This window comes from Vulpes lagopus, chromosome 4, assembly GCF_018345385.1.
Source record: "Vulpes lagopus strain Blue_001 chromosome 4, ASM1834538v1, whole genome shotgun sequence".
In the NCBI taxonomy this organism is placed as follows: Eukaryota; Metazoa; Chordata; class Mammalia; order Carnivora; family Canidae; genus Vulpes; species Vulpes lagopus.
Window position 1 is genome coordinate 110,309,188 of NC_054827.1, and position 19,540 is coordinate 110,328,727.

The 19,540-nt window shown below is 36.0% G+C and overlaps 1 protein-coding gene across 3 annotated transcripts in view; it reads left to right on the top strand.

Annotated features, from left to right (window-relative positions):
• Positions 1–19,540, top strand: part of AGBL1 (AGBL carboxypeptidase 1) — a 716,025-nt gene that overhangs the window by 492,979 nt on the left and 203,506 nt on the right. For all 3 annotated transcript variants that reach the window (XM_041753742.1, XM_041753740.1, XM_041753741.1), the window contains exon 22: positions 10,165–10,328. In XM_041753742.1, coding sequence (XP_041609676.1) covers positions 10,165–10,328 — 164 coding nt within the window. The remainder of the gene's footprint in view (positions 1–10,164; positions 10,329–19,540) is intronic.

Sequence of the window (19,540 nt, forward strand, 5' to 3'; positions counted from 1 at the left end):
AAGACTGGGCCTGTCCATGTCCCTGGAGCCATATTGAGTGAGCCTTCTGGTAAGAAAAGGAATGGGGAATTTAAAAAGCAGAACTTACAGGACCATATAACCTATATGAAAACATGATCTCCAAATGTCCAAAAGCTTTTATTAAATAAACATGTGAAGTTTAAAGCCATAGACATTCAATTAGTGTCAGGGGAACATTTATTATAACCCTGGTTCTACTGTACTTAGCTACATAAACTAGTGTAAGGCATTGCCAATTTATGCTTCTATAAAAGAAGGTTAAGCTTGCTTAAGCTCAAATTTTAGGATGCCTAGGATACAGGCTCTGCTTCACATATACTCTCATATGCATGGCCTAGAAAGACAGGGAAAGGCAATCACAGAGGACTTCACTCTCTGCTGTGTCATTCATGGCTTAAGCACAAATTCACCAATAAAAGACACAGAGAAGGTCCAGCATAGAAATAAAGGACACATTTGAAACCCATCCCACACCTTCATGCCTGCTGTTCTAGTGAATATAGGGCCTTTTTGCAGTTACTAGGGAAGCAGTTGTCAGTAATGGGTAGGAAGCCCGGGCTGGAGGGACTTTGTGTGGAGGAATCCCTCAGATGGCAGAGCCACCAGCATGCCTGGTGATTGATTGTGTCCTCAACGTGAAGGCATTTGAGTCCATTTGATAAGTTTGGTAAGCAGGGGAGGTGAGGAGCCTTCTGCCAGCCCTCTTGCTTTCCTCCCTGCCTGCCTTTTGGACTTTACAGATCTGAGGGCTGGACTGGCTCTAACTTCTCTGCCAGGTGCATGTTAAGGCAAAGGATGTATCAAGGTAATTTGTTCACAGCCTCTTCAAACTTGTTTAAAACTCTAAAAGTCACTGCCTCTAACTCACACGGGCACTTTGTAAAGATTCTGAGAATGTTTCCAGGGAATAGATTTCTTATTGCAGGATGTTTACTCCAAAAGGAAAATAGGCACAGGCCCAGTGACCCAGAGAAATTAAGAGGCGGTGTAGAGGATGCCAGGTAGTGCGTGTGAAGGAAGAAGCAGGTACTCAAGAAACTGAATATGCCCAACGTGCTTTCCTCTTTGCCTTTTGTTTTATTAAATGTTTAATCTAAAATATTTTGTTCAAATATTTAATTTAACTCACAATATATAAAAGTGAATTTGAATTTAATTTTACTTATAAATTTAAAATCATACAGTATCTAAAATAACATATTAACTCAGATACACTACACTTTCCAGGCTTACATGCGTTGCTTAAGGAAGTATGAATGGCAAAAGCAATTACATATTTCTCATGATTAAAAATAAAATAAGGAAAACAAAGAACACATACACCCTCACCATGCATTTCTAACTGCTGTGAATATTTTAGTATGTATCAGTCATTTAAACATTTTTTAAATAAAATTGAGGTCATAATGGATATACTGTAGTCAACCTACTACAATTTCATGCTATTCCATGAATATATCCCCATGATGTTTCCTATTCAAAACACACCATGATCTTAATATTCCAAGACAGGAATACACTCAGGTATGACTTGTAATAGACTGCCACACATTTAGGATTTTTTTTTCTGTTGTTCATCTTATGATTGTTTTCTTAAGATAAATTTTTGGAATTTGAATTGTTAGCTCTAAGAGCTAAACTTGCCTAAGACTTTTGAAATATATTTCCTAATTATCCTTTGGAAATAGTACAGTGATAAGACCTTCCATCAATAACAGACTATGATAGTGTCTGTTTCTAGGCCCGTACCAGCAGAACACGATGATTTGGGGAGTAAGAGGTAAATTTGAGTCAAAAAGCAAATTATGGTATTTCATTGTTCTATTAATTTGTATTTTATATCATGTTATTTGTTTCCTTCATTGCAATTACATTTATTTTGTTACTTCTTTTTTAGCTTAGTTTGTGATATTTCAGACTATGCAGATATATTTACATTTTATTTATTCAATCATTACTTTTTTCCTGTATGGTTTCTTCTTTGAGGATATGCATTGGAAGACCTTCTCCTGACCTAGAGATGATAGAACATTTGAACATATGTTTTATTCTTCCTCTAATCATTCAAGTTTTTAAGCATTTAATCCTTTCATCAAAATTGAACAATTTTCATGTCTGTGGTAGATTTTACCCTAGAATACTAACCAACCATTTTTATTTTATTCCCATCACAATCCATTTGCTGGTGATTTGAAAGGCACCTTTATCTCTGCAAACCTGTGCACATTTCACAGGGTTTGGCACTTTCCTTATTTTCTTGATCTCTCTGCCATGTCTTGCATTAATACCATAGCATTTAATTATTGTTAGGTGTAAAAGATCTTCCCATTATTATTTTTTTACCCTTCATCCCCAAATTATTCTTGGATGCTTTTGCCGTGTATTCTTCTAAAATGGAATTAATTTGCCAAGTCTGAAAATCCCCATTGGTGTTTTGATTTCTTATGCTTTTATAGGCTAATATAAGGAGAATTGATAACGTGTGGTATTGCATTCTCAGAATTCAGCATAGTACTTTATTTGTTTAAATTTTCCTTGTTATATCTTGGTGAAGTCCTGGGATTTATCAGACAACCCTTGGGGTATTTATTATTAATTCTATTCCTAGATATTTTATAGTTGTGTTGCTATTGTGAATGGGATTTTTACTACACTTAATAATTTATTTTGCTGGTTTATAGAAAGAAAATTGATTTTTGGATATTTAATTTGTAACCTGTCTACTTACTCGATTCTTGCCTTATATGTAATAGATTTTCTGTTTCAGTTGATTCCTTTGGTTTGTTTTAGTACATAATCAGTCTTCAAATAATGATAATGTGATTCCTTCTTCCTAATATGTATGATTCATTTTTTCTTATCTTATTGAATTGTTTGGAACCTGCCAAAAAGTAATAAATAACAGTAGTGTGAGCAGGCTATAGTTTTGGTCATAGTTTTATGAAGGACTGTGTATATCAAGCATGGTTTGGGCTGCTGGTTTATCTAAGTATTTGCTATTGTTAGTGGTGATAATAAAAATACTTGTATAATTTGCAGTGGGCCACGTGCTGATATAATTTTTTATGTATAAAAAAATCACCGAATTATCTCAGCAGCTCCATGGGGTAGATATTATTTTTTTTTCCTATAATACAGATGGGAAAATTGAGGCAATAATAAGTCAAATGACTTCTCCAAGATCATACAGTTAGCAAGTGGCAGCACTGGAATTGAGATGCTAGTGATCTAGGCCTCACCCTGCTATGCTGCCCCCTCAGCCTAGAAAGAGTTCTTGTGGGCTTAGATACTAAGACTTGTATCAGAAATGGATGCATCCATCCAGAAGTTTTTGGTTTTTACTCTTGCCTTTTGATCTAACACAGGTGTTAGTAGGTTTCTTAACGATGTCATCTCCTTGCCATTCGTAGAAAAACACTCTCTAGATCATACTGCATAATTATTTTTATATATTTCTATTTCTGAACATAAACAACTTTTTCTTTAATTGGGTTATTTCTATATGTGGATATATGTATTACATGTAGATTTATGTAGATATATGTAGATATAATCAGCATATAGCATTATATTAGTTTCAGGTGTACAAAACGGTATATATTCGCTATATGTATATATTGTGAAATGATCACAATAAGTCTCGTTAGCATCCATCACCACATATAGTTACAAATTTTTTTCTTCGGAGGGGAACTTTTAAGATTTACTCTCTTAGTAACTGTCAAATGTACAATACGTTTGAAATTAGCATATTAATATATTAACTATAGTCACCATGCTGAACATTACATGACTTATTTTATAACTAGAAATTTGTACCTTTTGACCACTTTTACCCATTGTCCCATCCCCCACCCTTCTGCCTCTAAAAACCATCAATCTATTCTCTGTAAATATTCTCTGTATATTCCTTCCTTTTTATAGCTGAGTAACATTCCATCAAACACACACTCACACACACACACACACACACACACACACACCCGTTTATCCATTCATTCACTGATAGACACTTAGATTGTTTCCATGTGTTGGGTATTGTAAATAATAGGTTTATGCTAATATTTATAAGACATGACACTTTTATTTTTCTATATGTGGTTTGCATTTAATTCCTTCTCTTCTTTGGGTTTATCTTCTTGATGCTCTCACACAGAAACAACATTCTTGAGGCACAACTTTTTCCCCTCAATTCTGTACATATTGCATCATTATCTTTGATATTTAAGAGTGTGAATAAATTTTAGGTCATTTAATTTTGATTATTTATTGGGTTCCCAATCCTTTATTTTGTTTCTTTTTATTAATTATATCTCATATATTTGGTGAACCTGTTTGATCTGCAGACTCAGATTTTTTTTTTAAAGATTTTATTTATTTATGAGAGAGGGTAAGCAGGGGGAGAGGCAAAGGGAGAAGGAGAGGCAGACTCCCCACTGAGCAGGGAGACCTACATAGGGCGGAATTCTGGGACCTCAGGATCATAACCTGGACCAAAGGTACTTAACCGAGTGATCCACCCAGGTACCCCAATTTTTTAAAAACACAGAATAGTCCTCCCTTCCTTTTCCCCATTCCCTTTCCCTTCTTTTTTCTTCTTGGCTTCTGTAGTGATTGCCAAACTTCTCTAAGTTTGAAATTCAAAAGGAGAGTAGATTACTTTTCCTTAATCTGCTCTAAAATTCTAATTTATATATATATGTATACATATATATGTGTGTGTGTGTGTGTGTGTATATATATATATATATATATGTCATTATTTTAACCTATTTTTTCCCTTGAGATATTGGAAAATTTCTCGAGGGTGTCTGCTATGTAATGGATTTTATTTTCTGCATCGAACAGTAATGTTAACTCTTTCCATTTGGCTTTTAATTTAGAGATTATATTTTCCATCTCAATAGTATAGTTACTAGTTACATCTGTGCTCCTGTCATATCTTTTGCTGTACTTTTACCAATGCAATCTACTCTTGATCCTTTATGAGAATATAAACAAGAAATTTCTCAGACTTTTCTCATTCCTTCCAGTAAATATTTTTCATAAAAAGACATTTGTTTGGTGTTTCAGAGTGCCCCCTTTTAACGACAGCATTTGTACATAAGTGTAACATTTTCCCTTTCTATATGCTTAGAGGGTATTCAATGATGCTCAATTTTATAAAAAGAGATAGGCTTTGCCAGGAGTAGTTGTAGATCTTTGGATCTACATCTTTATGATGACTTGTCACTGAACCAGTGACATCATAATGTGTGAAGGGAGGATGCCTTGCTGTCTTAGCCTTGGCTTTGGGTACAGCAGACAAAAAAGGAAAAGTCTTCATTCATAATTTCTAAATACAAACCCTCCTTTAAGTAGATTTAGGTTCAAAATTTAAATGTATGCTATGGCCCTAAAGTCTTCAAGCCAAAGTTTCAGCCTATAGTGGTCCCCAAGTACCTAGGGGAGGAAAACACAAATTATCTCTGGAGCAAAGAACATTAAAACCAATCCACAGAGAATTTATTAAAGTTCAAAAAAATGTGAATTTAGAATTTTGAAAGATCATGAAGTATTTAAGCAGGTAAGCCTACAGCATTGACATTAAACAGGAAATCAAATGATGGATGCCCACAAAGGCTGTATATATAGGAATAATCATGGAGAGAATATAAAATAGCTACATTTATAGTATTTCAGAGACAGTTTTTGAGATGAATGAGTCAAAGAGCAGATTCAGGAAAGCTGGAGAGCAAATTATTAAAACGGAACATTGATATGAAAAGATATTCAGAATTTATTACAGTGATAGAGAGAAATAAAAAATATGAAAGTAAACGTAAGAGATATGGAGAACAGAGTAAAAATAAATAAATTTAATAGGAGTGTTAAGCTTATCTTTGATGAGGAGTGGAGGAAAGGCAACACCCAGAGAGATGGTGGCTTACATTTTTCTAAAACTGATGAGAGCCACCAATCTGTAGTGTCAATAAATTATATATATATAAAAAAAAATAAATCTAAATCTTCTTCCGAATATAAAAGATCCAGAAAAGACCTGGCAACCTCCAGAAAGGAATTCTCATTTATTAGCATGCTACAGCTTTCTAAACAGTTTCTGGTATGCAGATGTTCTCTTGATAACATCTCTCCTCCAAATTTGTCTATTTTATTGGCAAATCACAGCAGTAATGTCTGAAAGTGTGTATGTGGGATTGAAGGTGGCCACCTCTGCTTTTATTGCCAAATCATCACCAGAAATCATATCATTACATGCTTTGTTTTTGCTTCCCCCCCACTTATCATTAAATCATAAGCATTTTCTGTATTGTTAAATGGCTGTTATAATTATAATTTTAATGGCTTTATTATAACTCATCAATTTTATTCCATTATAATTTCCTTAGTCATTTCTTCCTTACTATATGTTCAGCATTTTATTTCCTTCAAATTTTGATTACTATATATAACTTTGACATAATATATATTTTATGCATATAGCTTCACTTTTATTTTGAATCAGCCCCTCAGGAAAAGTTTTAGAAGTGATATTGCCATGTCAAATGTCATTGCATTTTGATAAGTGCCAGCTTTTATCATAAGAGTCAGCACTGTGTATTAAAATTTGAATATGGGGATCCCTGGGTGGCGCAGTGGTTTGGCGCTTGCCTTTGGCCCAGGGCGCGATCCTGGAGACCCGGGATCGAATCCCACATCAGGCTCCCGGTGCATGGAGCCTGCTTCTCCCTCTGCCTATGTCTCTGCCTCTCTCTCTCTCTGTGTGACTATCATAAATAAATAAAAATTAAAAAAAAATAAAATTTGAATATGTATTAAAATTTGCACCATTTGCAGGGTGCAAGAGGGATTTTTATTTAAATAATACAATAGAATATTTTTCTATGCTTGGTTACTGATTGCTTTTCTTCTTTTGGTCATCAATTACAAGTGCCTATACTTTTTAAACATTCTTTGTGGACCTTATGTTTGCCTTGGGTAATTTTCTGTAGTAATATAACTATTATTCCCATATCTATGATATTTAAAAATTGTGTGATGATGAGGGTAGTGGCGAATTTTGGAGTCAAATATACATGAGAATTCAACAGTCTGGCTCATCTACGACTAATTACTAATACTGTTCTCTCTTTCCTATCTCTTTTAAAGTGGTTGGACAAGCTAAAATATTCAGTTACCAGATCATTGTAAAGCTGGAGTTGGCTCTATTACACAGCTCTGGCCAATAAAATATTAGCAAGGGTATGTTGGTGCTTCCTTTCCCCATTTTTTCTTTCTCCTTCCTTGAATGAGGATGTGCTGGCTGCAGCTACAGCAGCCATATTGCAATCATGATGAGAAAACCAGAATGACAGACACAGTAGTCCTGATTTTTTAAGGACACTGAAATAATGCCACGAACTTTCTAGCCCCCAACTTATTATTCATGAAAAATAAAATTTCATTTCTGGTTAAGCCACCTTAGTCAGACTTTCTGTGACTGGCTATGGGGAGAAAAATCCTGATTAACACATTTAAGCTGGAAGGAGAGGAGAGTGGGGTCTCTATTTTAGTATGACTCACTTTTAAATTAGACCAAAGCCAGCTTTATTCATAAACTTGTTACTGTGAGCCCATAACTGACCAACCTAGGTATTAGAATTTCTAAATTTTGTCTACCTGTTTTCTGGATCATATCCAGAAATGTGAATGCATTTCCTGAAGCAAAACTAAAATAAATTATTTAAATCTTCATGACATTTGACAGTGGGAAACATAATTGAAAAACATTCACATACTTTATACCCAAAGAAGTGAAGTTCCACTTGACAAATACGATATGTATCCAAGAGACAATATATTCATGCCTCTCCATATCCATCCATGTAGAGCTATTGGATCCATTTATCATATATTGAGGATAAACTATATAATAGGCTATTTGCTCCATGCTAGAGATGTAAAAAAGCAAATACTACTCAGTCTTTGCCTTTGAGGATTTCATTTCCAGACTGGGTATGGGAGATGAGAGGAGACTATCCATCTAAACAAATCTTTTTGATATTGTGTGATAATAAAAAGAGTAGAGTAATAAAGAGAAATTCACAGTGAAGAGCAAAATGGAATAAGTAATTTGCTCAAGATCCTACAGTCAATAAATGGTACAAGTTCCTTTAATCAAGGTCTTCTGGACAAGTCTTTTTTATGATACCAATTGCTGCCTGAAATAAATGGACCAATATTTGAGATATGGAAATATTTTTGTATTATATGAATGCTATCATGTTGGCCATTGTTTATAGATATTGATTTATGCGATAGTGTCACCCCTGACCTATCAATATGGCTCCTGCAATGAAATTTGTTTCCCCCAGGGATTTGTCCTTTTTTTGACCTGTTATGTGCTCTGCCATATTCTGGGGCTACACATATGTATCAGGCAACTTGCCTGCCATGAGGGGCAAGATTTTGTTCATATTCTCCTTGTCTACTCTTTATTGCCACCGGTGAGGTAGCTTATTGAAGAGGAGGGCATGGCTTTTGCTTCGTAACTTCCCACCCAACTGGTCATTCTAGAATGAAGAAAAGTAGCCAGGAAAACAGGATGCAGGGGAAGAATTAGACCTTCGAACTTTAGCTCATGGAAAGAGACTGATATTTTTCTCTCTCTTTAAATAGTGATCTTTTCTATTGACTTAAGAAAAATAACTTGTTAAACATCTGTCTTCCCCTCCCACTGCTGTTGTTTACAGAGGAACAGACTTCTCTTAACTCTGAAGCAAAATCTCCTTTCTTTAGGAAAACAGGTGTCCAAACATACAGGAAATCAAATTTTCAAACAGCTGAAATAGGCTTTCTACTTTCCTTTATCCTTCTACCTAGAAATTCTTTTGTGAGGCTGATGATTTCCCAGTTTAGAGTTTTGTTTTCCCTCATGATGCTTAGGACCAATATTTTTTAATTTTTACTATCACATCTCTGTTCTTTGTATCACTACTATTTGGATACGAAAATCTATTTAAAAATAATATTCAAATATTGTTACTTTTTCATTGAAATGAAATATATTTATAAACAGAAAGAACTCAAGAGCACATTGAATTCTGAATTCTAGGAATAAGGAAGGAGAAGTTGAGCTGATATTGACAAGCATTGTGTGTATCCTGGAATATCACTACATGCTTAATCATGTGGATGGAAGAATTATGATCTCATTTTTCAGATAAGAAGATTAGGGCTAATAGAGTTCATTCATTAAGTCCAAGATCATGCAATCAGAAAATGACCAATTCAGAATTCAAATCCTATTTCTATCTAATTTCAAAAACCACACACTTTGTACTTTACCAGGTAATGGAGTCCTTCCTAGTCTTTGTATAGCCCTTTGTTGAAGAATCAACTCATGACTCACTTACTATTCTCTCTTACTGTGAGGTCATGGAAGAAGTATCAGCTCCATTGGTTTAAGTCTTCCTCTCTAGGTAATGGATGAAATAGCAACATCTGCCTCATAAGACTACTAAGTATTCATTGGGTAAAGGCATATAAGAGGGCTCAGAATAGTATCTGACACCTAATAAATGCTCAATAAAATTGTTAATTTTTATTATACACTACTTCATGGATAATAGCACAGAGTACATATCAGGGCTTTTGTGTCATGTATTGTCTCAGTACAGATGGAATAACAAATGCTGGTGTTATTGTTCTTAAGTTTGGGTATTTATGTATGAAAGATCTTCCATATTCTTGTCCACTTGTTGACAAATTTATGGGAGAGAAAGGGCATCTCTTAGTACAATCGTTTATAGCCTTTTGTTTCAACGGTGGAACACTTCTTAAAAATACAGCTGCATTGCTGTTCCGACTGAAGTGGGAAAAGTAACTCCTGGAACTCCATCTACCCCTCTGCCTTTCAGGACCCCTGCCAGCTCATTACTGTCTTAGGGGTCCTTCTGGAAAACCCTGAATGACACAGAATGCAGACTGAGAACCACCAAACCAGAAAGCCCCCAACAAAGCACATTGGACAGTGACGGATAGATGCTATTAATTCTCAATTTCTGTGATAGGCATGTGTCCAGAAGTCCTTACTCTATCTCAAATTGTCTTCACTCAGTTTCCATTATGTAGCCTCTGTTGATGGTTTTATTTACCTGGCAGGGCCTACAGTTTGGTACCAGTGAACTGGAGGAGATGGGAGCCATGTTCTGCTTGGGTCTACTCATCTTGGAACTCAAGTCTGTAAGCTGCAGCCATCAGCTCCTAACCCATGCAGCAACTCTCCTGCATGCTGATGAAGAGGCTCTGGACCACCACCTCCAGCGGTAAGATGCTTACAGGGGTGTGGGAGAAGTTTGGACCTCAGTATTCCCATCAGACACATCTTGGAAGTGAGAGTCAGGTGGTCCTACAGGTCTTTGACAATGAGAAAATATGGAGGAGCCACCAACTAAAGGTAGGGGCAATAGTGCTCTGCTGGCGCCAGAACTGGAACATCCTCACTTCTCGCTGAACATAGGGGATGCTGCCTACTTGTACACATAAATGCGTATATAAAACTACATGTATCTATAAACATGCATTTTTAATAAATTTTGCTTATGGTAAGGAAGATGCAGCTTAGCAATACACATGCACTTCTACCTATGCTTGTGCTTGCCAGGAATGTGTTTATAAGTATACAGGTATCATTTTGGAGCCATTACTCAGCAAAAAAGGCAATCTCATTGCCAATAACCAGGAACTTGGGGACAAGAAATATTTTACTCTACCCATTCTTAAATAGCACTGTTCTTTCTCAGATCATGAGAAGAACCACCCGAAGATGATTAATACATTGGCCTGGAGACCCTGACTCACAGCAATGGCAGAGAAATGATAGATCTCTGAGAACTGTGAGGATCATTAATGAGTCAAGAGAAGGAGAACCATTATTCAAATAAGCTCTTTTGATACCCTTTACTATAGACAGATATTTTAGACTTGACCAAAACAGAGTCAGAGGACAAGAAAGGAAGATATAATGGCCATGTGAGAGAAGAGAAGACCAAGAGAAGTCAGAGGAGTCAAAGAAGATTAAGTCATTGCCCATACTTTGAGCCAGGGAATGGGTGGGGTGTTGAGCTGTTTGCGGAGGAAGGGCCTGCTGGCAAACCAGGAAGCACCTCATTATGCCCTTCAGGTCCAAAGGCAGAGAGAAAGCCATTAATACTGGGGCCATTTTATTTCTAGCTTATTTTCATTAATTTTCCTCCTGCCACTGTTAGGCTGTATTTCCAGTGTGACTTCTCACCAAATGGCCAGTCAAGCCTAGAAAGATCTAGCAGCATAAATTAATTTTGCTTTGGAAGGCACTGGTTTCTCTGAGACTTAATTACCTAAATGCAGTAATTAGCTTGCTCAATCACACTGTGCTATAGATCATAGACTATGGAGACCTAAGTAAATCTGGACCTCTTTCTTCCCTAGAGACACTGCCCCGATTTCTTTGTTTTGACATCATCACTACTGCCATCCGCCCCTACTCCCTTCAATACTGCTCTGCGCCCCCAGGCTTGGCGCATTTGGCACCACTGTGGCGTTTCAGCCTCTCCCTCTGACAGCAAGTGCTTCCATCTGCCAGGATATATATTTCAACTTGTCTTTTCATCTTTTCCTTTGCTAAGCTATCTTGGGTGCAGGCATGCCTGCATTTTCTTTCTTTCTTTCCTTTCCCTCCACCCTCTTCTGTGCTGCTCATTGAGGGAAGATTGAGCAGAGTTGGCATTGCTTGCTTTCCCTGAATTGATTGCGCCCGTCTGTTTGATCCAATGCAGTGAGGATTAGTTGCCTGTAAACTGGAACAAGAAGAAATCTATCAAAGAAGTGCCTCTTCTAATTCAAATCTAAAGAATTCGGTGTCGAGTTCCAAATACAATGGCTGCTATGTGGGTTATCATAAGAAGAACGGCATTACCCACTCCTCCATGCTATCCCACACTCCTGATTATTAATTTTTCAGTTGCAACCAGCCCATGCGTACTGAAGCTTGGTTACCTCCATGATCTCTGACCCTTTTTAGCTTGGTTTAGCTTCTTAAGGGCAGGATACCTACACATAGGATGTGATTCATTGGTATGGTTTAAATAGATTTGAATTAAATTCAAGAGGCACGGAGTTTGGGGATGAATGACAGAATGAAATTTGCCTGTTTCACCTAAACATTTGTATCTTAATCCACTTTTCTATTTATCAAGGCAGATGACCAAAATGGATTGTGGTTCCTGCCCAAAGGACCCTAAAACTGCCTGATTGAGAGGAATATCACCTTGAAAATATCTTGACTCAGAAAATATTCCAGCCAATAAGTGTATATCCATTAAAGAATGGTGGAGGGGAACTTAATACAATAAAATTTATTGGTTTACAATCAGCAACAGGCTCTTTGAGTCCCCTTTAATTAGTTCCTGATGAATAGGTCTCAGTCATGAGATACAATAATCAGCAGAGCGGAGCAAATCCTAGGGATTTAGTTAGCAACAGGGTTCTTCCTTTAACACAAGGGTATAACTACTGCTTGTCAACACTACTCTCCATACCTCTCAAGAGGAGAACTCTGCCACCCTCCTGCCCACCTGACTTTCCCCTGGGTGTGCTCTATACAACAGGGTTATATACTTCAGCAAGATTTTTTCTGAGTTGCACAGAAGAAAGTACTAGGAAAAAAAAAAAAAGGTGGGTTTTTACCTAAAACTCACTCTTAGAGAAATGTGATGACATGGTATTTTGAATCTCTTTGGCCGCATATAAAGTGTTCACCCCTGGGAGTGATGTGCTGGGAAGACAAACTATGGCTATGTTCCATGAACACCGTGTTTTTTGACAATAGGTTTCATGCTTCATTTACCATAAAAACAATTAGAGTGTAGTCAACATCCACGGAGCAACTTAACCATTTTTCATGAGCAGAGAAAGAGCAGAAATGGTGGATGTTTGCCCAGTGACTGAAGCTTAAAATGAAGTAGAGTACAGGCGCTCTTTGTTTTGGTTTGTCTTTTCCAGTTCTCTTCTTCCCAGTTGCTCATTTAAGAAATGTCTGCAGACTGGAGAAGGCGGCTTTTGATCTTCCTTCCTCTCTTCCTTCCTCCTTTTTCTCGATCTTATCCCCGGAAATAATTGCTCACACGCTGCAGGAATGCTAAGCTGTTTCTTCCAGAGGCGTCATTTATCCGTTCTGACAGGTCTTTTGCAAAGTCATTTCCCAGTTTTGCTGAGTCAGCCCCTGCTCTTTTTCATTTGTATCCCTCCTTTGCCGCTGAGCTCCCCTATCTCCGCTTGTCCCACCATTAGTAACAGAGAGAGCTCAGAATTTCTGAGTTGTGCCTGGTGATATAGCTTAGTATCTGGTTTATTCTTCCAAACTGTAGCCCTGGGGGCATGAACCTGGGCTCCCCTGAGCCTCAGGACAAGTTCATTGGGTCATCTCTTTAGTTTGATGAGGCAAGACAGAAAAAAATAAAAATCTGTCCTAGACTGTAGAAAACATTATTATATCTCAATAATTAAAAGATCCTTGATTTTTACCTAAAAATAGTTTTGCCTTTCTGAATTATATGATATTTTGAATTATATGAAATTGACACATTAAATTTAAATGATATTACCTTATATTTTGGAAAGCACACACAAAAACACCATATTCCTGTCTTTAATAGAGAACCATTGCCAACATTTTGGTGAAATTAGATTTTATTTTTCACCCATGAATAAACAAATATATAATACCTTTAGTGACAATGTATGGAAGTTCCCTTTTCTGTAACTTTGTAAACACCGTTTTATCTCTTTTAAAATAGAGTTTATTTCTAAGAGCAGTTTGAGCTTCACAGTAAAACTGAGAGGAAAGTACAGATTTCCTGTCTATACCCTGCCCCAGACATACGCAGCTTCTCCTATTATCAACATCCCCCACTGAAGTGGTGCATCTGTGACAATTGATATACTGACATTGACACACCATTATCATCCAAAGCCCATAGTTTATCTTGGAGTTCACTCTTGCTGGTGTATATTCTGTGGGTTTGGACAAGTGTATAATGACATGTATCTACGATTATAGTTTCGTACAGAGTAGTTTCAATGCCTTAAGAATCCTCTGTGCTTTGCCTATTCCCTCCCCATGAGCCCCTGGCAGCCACTGATCTTTTAACTGTGTCCATGGTTTTATCTTTTCCAGAAAGTCATATAATTGGAACCATACAGTATGCAGCCTTTTTATATGGCTTCTTTCTCTTACAAATATGCATTTATGTTTCCTTCATGTCTTTTCATGACTTGATAACTCATTTCCTTTTAGCACTGAAAAAAATTCCTTTGTCTGGGTGATTCACAGTTTATGTATCCATTCAGCCACTGAAGGACATGTTGGCTGCCTCTAAGTTTTGGCAATTATGAATAAAGCTGCTATAAACATCCATATACAGGTTTTGTGTGGACAGAAGTTTTCAGCTCCTTTGGGTAAACACCAAAGAGTGTGATTGCTGGATCGTATGGTAAGAGCATGCTTCATTTTGTAAGAAATCACCAAATGGCTTTCCAAAGTGATTGCACTTTTTTGCCTTCCAGCAGCACTGAATGAGGGTTCATACTGCTTCACATCCTCACCAACTTTGGGCTTTGCCAGTATCCTGAGTCCTGGATTTTACCAGTGTCCTGGATCTTGGCCATTCATATAGATGTCTAATGACATTTCTTTGTTTTGATTTGCATTTTCCTGTTGATGTACCATGTGGAACATCTTTTCATGTGCTTATTTTTGAGTTGTATGTCTGTCTTTACTAAGGTGTCTTTAAGGTCATTGGCCCATTTTTTAATCAGGTTGTTTTCTTATTGTTGAATTTGAAGAGCTCTTTGTATATTTTGGATAACAGTCTTTTCTCAGATGTGTCTTTTTCAAATATTTTCTCCAAATCTGTGGCTTGTCTTCTCCCTGTCTTTGCAGTGTCCTTCCCAAAGCAGAAATCTTAATTTTAATGAAGTGTAACTCATCAGTTATTCCTTTCATGGATCATGCCAATGGTGTTGTATCTGAAGAGTGATCATCAAACCCAAGCTCAACTAGACTTTCTCTTACATGTCTTCTAGACACACTCACTGCTTTTGCATTACAATTTTTGCCAATTTTAGGTGAAAATGGGGTGTGGTTTTAATTTAATGTTATATTTTCTGATATAGATAAAATACTTCTATATCATTTCTTTTTAAAATAAATTTCCTGGGCATGTCTTTTGTTCTTTATTTCTTTCAGCATCATGTTTCTTCCTTTCTTATATTTATATTTAAATCTAACTTAAATTTCTTTGTTAAAGATGTTCAACCATCTCTTTGTCATGGATATTGCAAATACTCTCCCATTTACCTTTCACATTTTGTCTTGTAGTTGATTGACTAGATTTTTTTTTACATGATATGTGTATCAGTTTCTTTTTCTTTGTCTCTTTTAGCTTTGATAACTTACCTACTTCAATCTAGTAACAATTCATAATTACTTGAATTCAAGTAATTCAAATAATTATCCAAATAATAATTCATTGTAAAAATGTGTTGTATACTGAGGTAGATACTTTTATAATGAGTCTATTTACATATTATAATTTCTAGTTTTTGCTATTGAATAATTTTCTATTTCTAAATTGTTCACCACTTGCCCTAGTAATTATTAAATAATCTATCTTTCAACATTAGTTAGTAATATCAGTTTATTTACAGTATTTACATGTTCATGTACCTAGGTATATTTTTTGATATTATATTCTTTTCTGTTAATCTGTATGCCAGGAACATGTAGTTTTTAATATGGTAGCTGTGCAACTTAAATATATAATGCTACAAGCACCACCTCATTAATATTTGTTTTATAAATGTGCTTCACTATTTTCCCTTCCTTGTGTTTTTCACTGATGAGCCATATAATGAGTTGTTAACCACCAAAAATGAAACCACTGGGATTTCAACTCAAACTGCATTAAAATTATAGATTTTTTGGTCTATTGACTATTTGCCCATATTGCTTTTTCCAAATCTGATATTTTCTTCCACTTATTTAGATCTTCTTTGATGTTCACCAAGAAAGTATTGCAGAGGTTCTTTTTGTACCCTTCCATGAAATTCCTGGGTATATCATAAACTTTTACTCTTAATATCCTAAATATTCATGTTATTCTTAAAAGAGTCTTTTCCCCATACTTTTTTAAGTGGCTGTCATCATAATATAAGAAAATTCTGATTATCTATATATTTATTTAATTTCACTGAACTCTGCAGTTATACCTAAAAGAGTTTCCATGTATTTTTCTGTTTTTCTGGATAGGTCATAGTGTCATTTATAAATTTTGGTAATTAGCTTTATTCAGTTTTTATTCTTACCCATAATCTTGGCTAGAGTTTTGAGAACATTATTTAAAGATTGTGATTCTATGGATATCTTTGCTGTGAACCTAACTTCAAAATGAGAATGATGGTATTTGAACATTAAGTAAAATGTCTGTTTTTTTGGTTATTTTGTTTTTCTACTTGAGGGAGAAAGAGAACAGGAGCTGGGGGGAGGGACAGAAGGAGAGGGAGAAGCAGACTCCCCACTGTGTAGGGAGCTAGACTATGTGGGGCTCATTCTCAGAACCCTGAGATCATGACCTGAATCAAAGGCAGGCATTTAATTGACTGAACCACCCAGGTGCCCCATCCATTGTTTTGATATTAATATCTAATGTCTTCTTCATAAGTTAGATTTTATCTTATTAATTTAAAACATCAGGGATGAATGATGGATTTTATCAATTTTTTGGTAGCTAGAAAAATGATTATTACTGTGAATTAATAAAGTCTTAAATTATGTTAATAGATTCTCTAATATTCATCCATCCTTAAAAATCAAAGGAAACTGCATTTGGCTATGATCTAAAATATTATTTTATCATAGATATTGATGTTATTTGTTGTGAATTGAGGAGTTCTGTGCCTGCATTTGTAAGTGAGTAAAATCTGTGCTTGGTGTATATTGTTCTATCATGTGGAACACTTTACATTTCCTAGGATTTATCCTTGAACATATACATCTTGAACATACACAAATTGCCTATAAAACTGTTTGCTTCCCATTTGTTTGAAACAAAGATATTATTTTTCCACTTCTCTTTTCCCATATAAGAAGTATCTGTGACATTTAGATTGCCATATAGTCATATTCAAATCATTTTAAAATTCAATTTTGTTTAATTACTTGCAATTGCTCATTTCTACCCATTCTATACAATCTTGTCCCCATTATTTTTTTGTGTTGATTCATCTCACATTTTTGCTAGAGCATACCTTAAGAAAAAAGCTGTGTGTGTGTGTGTGTGTGTGTGTGTGTGTGTCTGTGTGTAAAGTAAATCAGGGGCATGTTTTTGGTACATTCATATATGTGAATCTCTCTCTCCTTGACACAGGAATTCCACCAGGCATGCCTGGAGAGTTCACTACAACAGTGTGGACATACTCTACTGTTCAGTCCTTGCAGGCCTCAGCCTGACTGTTCTTCTTCTGCATACACCCTGATTTTCCTGCTTTAATAGTTGTACTGGTTTCCCTTGTTCATTACCACCAACATCCTTTTTCTACCAAATCCAAAATATTCTTATTTTATGTTTAGATACTTTGGGTTGATTTCAAATTTGAACCTTTTGTCCCCTTCTGATGTGCCTGTCAGTTACCAGGAAGCAGTGGTTCCATACCACATCTTTGTTTATGTCTGGAGTGTTTGATATTCACTTCCTGATTCTGCATCTGTCTTTTCCTCTCCCCTCACACTTTTCTTCTTCATTCCCATTCACCAAATTCTGGAGGCTGTTTGTCCTCACATATTTACTGTTCTGCAGCACAGACTCTCCTCTCTATGGATAATGTGTCTTGATTTCTGTTATTTTACATTTAGGTTCATTGCTCCTGTTCCCTTATCTCTCATCAGTTTCTTTTCTGTGGTATGGCCAGTTCTTGTTCTATTCGAATGTGTAATTTTTTCATTTAATTTTTCTTCTTTTTTTTTTTAGATTTTCATTCATTCAGTTTTTCATAGGTGCCATTTCTCTTGAATTTTCCTGATACCTTCACAGCGACCAAGTCAGGCTTCCATTTCTGGTGGCCAGTCATTCCCCAAAGTGTGCATCTCACTGCCAGGTGATGGTTGATGGAGGCGTCCATCTCCTTGTACATTGTACACATTTCACCCTCAGGGTTGTTAGGATTCTTTCCTCCTCTTATTTCAACTTCTAGTTCATCATGTTTTGTTTACTCATCTTTAAATCATGAGAGCTCTGTCAAGACTCATAATTGCACAATAATCTAGGCTTTGGATGTTCTTTAAACTCTTGTGTAGTCTAACTAGGTGCAGATAGTTCTTCTTTTTGAAATGACTTGATTTAGATAGTGCTTTTTCTTTAAGAATTCATGGTATTTTGGCTCTTATTTGAGAGTATAGATTTTGGAATGATTGCATTAGGGAAATTAAGAGGAAGAGGAGTGTTCATGCATCTCTGGACATGCTCTGACTTTCTCAAGATAATCACTTAATATTTTCTGAGTAAATATATGAATTAGTTGAGTTCATATTTTAGAATCTTATTGGAGAAAATTAATGACAGTTATGATATGATATACTTTCCTAAGCAATTTACTGTATAATCTCATTTAAGCATTAAATAATGCCTAACAAAGTAGGCATTATTATCTCCATGTGCTGATGAACACATTGTGACTTAGAAAGACCCTGTGGCTTTCCTAAAATGGCAGAGTTGGTAAATTGTAGAGGTGGGATTTGAACCAGGCAGTCTTGTTAAAGAATCAGTACTCTTAATCACTAAGACATCCTGTCTCCCATAGATAATGATGGTGAACACATAATAAACATTCACTCTTTTCACTACAGCACTATACATTTTGCATGCATCCCTCTTGCCTTGTTTTATCTCTTAAACTGGGGGTTGGCAGACTTTCTGTAAAGAGACAGAAACTGTTTTAGGTTTTGTGGACCATATGGTCTCTTGTAACTGCTCAGCTCTGCCGTGGTAGCACAAAAGTAGCCATAGACAATATGTAAATACATGGAAGTGGCTATATTTCACTAAAATTTTATTTACAAAAATAAGCAATGGACTGGATTTTTCTGACTGATCCATAGTTCGCCAACTCTTGCTTTCAACAGTTCTTTGAGATATATGTGATCATTATCAGCCCTACACAGATGAAGAAACCAGAACTCAGAAAAGCCATATAACTTGCCTTTCCTGGAGCTAGTAAGAAGATTATAGGTAGAACCAGGTAATATTTATGACTATGCATCCTTGATGTTTAATGACTACAAATACTAAGCTCATGGGCCTTTAGGATGGTCAGTGAATGGCACCTCTTCTCTCATGAATTCCAAATCAAGTAAGAAATAGAACACAGGAGCTGGTCAGGTTGAAATAAAACAGGACTACTTTATTACTGGTAATGAATTAGAGAGCATGGCCCCACCAGAATT